General features: G+C 41.3%; 1 protein-coding gene across 3 annotated transcripts in view; it reads right to left on the bottom strand.

Annotated features, from left to right (window-relative positions):
* The window catches only part of LOC107568032 (kelch domain-containing protein 3), a 29,955-nt gene that overhangs the window by 13,520 nt on the left and 13,636 nt on the right, over positions 1–2,799 (bottom strand). Inside the window, exon 9 of one of the 3 annotated variants that reach the window (XM_016253862.1) lies at positions 1,414–1,889. The exons of the other annotated variants lie outside the window; for them this stretch is intronic. Coding sequence (XP_016109348.1) covers positions 1,793–1,889 — 97 coding nt within the window. The 3' untranslated portion in view covers positions 1,414–1,792. Of the gene's footprint in view, positions 1–1,413; positions 1,890–2,799 lie in introns of those variants that run through there. 3 annotated transcript variants of the gene reach the window in all.

Here is a 2,799-nt window from a genome sequence, read left to right as displayed (position 1 = left end):
TTACAACGAGAAGGTGATTTATGAGGACATTTTCAGTGTCCCCGTAATTCAAAAGGCTTATAAATAATTCAGAATTCGTTTTTTTGAAAATCTAAAAATGCAGAAAGTCTCCTGTGAGGGGTAGGTTTAGGGGTAGGGTTGGTGTAGGGCAATAGAATATACGGTCTGTACAGTAGAAAAACCATTACGCCTATGGAGAGTCCCCACTTTTCACAAAAACAAACCTGTGTGTGTGTGTGTGTGTGTGTGTGTGTGAGTGAGTGAGTGTGTGTGTGTGAGAGAGAGTGAGAGAGAGTGTGTGTGTGTGTGAGAGAGTGTATGTGTGTGTGTGTATGTTTCAACTAGTTTCAACTGCTCGTTCGAGTCTGATCTCTGCACACACACACTATCTCTCTCACATACACACACACACTCTCTCTCTCACTCACACACACACACTCAAACACACACACAGCAGCTCTCGGTTTTAAAGACACACTCGAAGCCTGATGAAGACGTCGTTCATCTTCCTCCTCCCACATGATTGCGTGTGATTCATCTGCATCTAAATGGTGCCACACGCTCAATTCCTGTGATTTCGTCAGCTACATGAAACGCCAGCGGCTAACGAATGAGAGGCGTGAATGAATGAATCTGCGCTGAGGTCAGAGGTCAGCAGTTACTGACCCCACACAGGGACGAACTCTTCAAAGGATTCAGTGATTGGCACGAGATCAGAAACAACACTCGCTGATCTTCTATGAATTCATCACTCACTGCATTTCATTCATTTTCATTCTGGTCTGATCATAATAACGGTTTCCATCCAAAGCTGCAAATGACTAAATTACTGACATATAACTAAACTGAAGAATAAAGTGTGAGGCAGGAGTGTTTGAGGCACAGGAATCATGACTCCTGGAGGAAATCCTGCTCTGATCCCACAGAGAAAACCAAATAAATGAGGAAAAGTGTTGCACTCTCCTCTCAAACATTGGTCTCCGTGCGGAAGATAATCCTGCTTAACTGAGCACTTCAAGAGTTTAAGAGCACTGTCTCTGTTAAACACGGAAACACTGTTCCACCAGCCTCAGATACTGACTTTAAACGCATTAAAGATTTACTAAACATGTAAATTACAGCGAGAGCACCGTGTCATAAAGACACCGATGGGAGTGTGAAGTTATGCTGATCTACTGACGCTGAATATTTCCATAATGACCGACGCGATCAATCCAGAGCAGCGCAAATCTACAACTACTGAAAATACCAGTAAACTGACTAGTGCACAGCTTACTAAATCACTTTGCATGACTGATTCATATGCTCTCCTCACATATATGTTGCATCTGAAATTGTGATGCAAAATCATACTATATTATCACTCAGCTCTTTATTTAAAGTTGCATATGAAATTATGTCCTTCATCTGTATTGTGAAAAGCGCTGGACGCCTGCTGCTTGACGTCTGATGCAGAGCTGCTCAAACCTCCTCGTGTTCCTCAGTCAGCATCCCACAATGCCGTGCGCTGAGCCGTCTAACGACGAGCGTCCGATGCTATCTCTGTGCCGCTGTGGAGCAGACTGATGGATAATCCGAGCTTCACCGCAGGACCCAGGATAAGAGCGCGTCTGATAAAGCTCTGTTAGCCAGCTCATTACACCGCTAGCAGACTATCATCAGGGAGTCTGGGGACCACAGGTGAGCCGCTGCTTCCTCAATATACAGCTCGTTCAGGATGCGCTTCAGGACTCCAGGGGTTTGATTCTGACTGCTGAGCCGCAGGCCTGTCTGCACACGTGTTCATAACACCTCACACAACTGTGACAGCATCAGATTCCTCAGGATAAAAGCCACTCGCTTCAGTCAGGATCGCACAGAAGACACACTTAAACAAGTCATGAGTGTGTCTGAATTAGCCACAGCACACAGGAAGTTGAAGTGGAACGACAGGAAGAGAAAAATTTGCTAAACTGTAATTCAAAGTAATTCACGACAGATAAATCATTCTGGGAATTTAAGTGTTCTCGCAGCCTGATTCAAAAACTTACATTTATTAAGTCTATATATCTATCTATCTATCTATCTATCTATCTATCTATCTATCTGTCTGTCTGTCTGTCTATCGTTCTATCTATCTATCTGTCTCTGTCTGTCTGTCTCTGTCTATCTATCTGTCTGTCTGTCTGTCTGTCTATCTATCTATCTATCTGTCTGTCTATCTGTCTGTCTGTCGTTCTATCTGTCTGTCTGTCTGTCTGTCTATCTATCTATCTATCTATCTATCTGTCTGTCTGTCTGTCGTTCTATCTATCATTCTATCTGTCTGTCTATCTATCTATCTATCTGTCTGTCTATCTGTCTGTCTGTCTGTCTGTCTGTCTGTCTCTATCTATCTATCTGTCTATCTATCTATCTATCTATCTATCTATCTATCTATCTATCTATCTATCTATCTATCTATCTATCTATCTATCTATCTATCTATCTATCTATCTATCTATCTATCTATCTATCTATCTATCTATCTATCTATCTATCTATCTATCTATCTATCTATCTATCTATCTATCTATCTATCTATCTATCTATCTATCTATCTATCTATCTATCTATCTATCTATCTATCTATCTATCTATCTATCTATCTATCTATCTATCTATCTATCTATCTATCTATCTATCTGTCTGTCTGTCTGTCTATCTATCTGTCTATCTGTCTGTCTATCTATCTATATATCTGTCTGTATGTCTATCTGTCTATCGTTCTATCTGTCTCTGTCTGTCTGTCTCTGTCTATCTATCTATCTATCTGTCTGT

The sequence above is a fragment of the Sinocyclocheilus grahami genome, unplaced genomic scaffold (assembly GCF_001515645.1).
Source record: "Sinocyclocheilus grahami isolate Dianchi unplaced genomic scaffold, SAMN03320097.WGS_v1.1 scaffold1208.1, whole genome shotgun sequence".
NCBI lineage: Eukaryota > Metazoa > Chordata > Actinopteri > Cypriniformes > Cyprinidae > Sinocyclocheilus > Sinocyclocheilus grahami.
The sequence above is the reverse complement of the archived record's forward strand: the minus strand, read 5'-3'. Positions and strand labels throughout refer to the sequence as shown.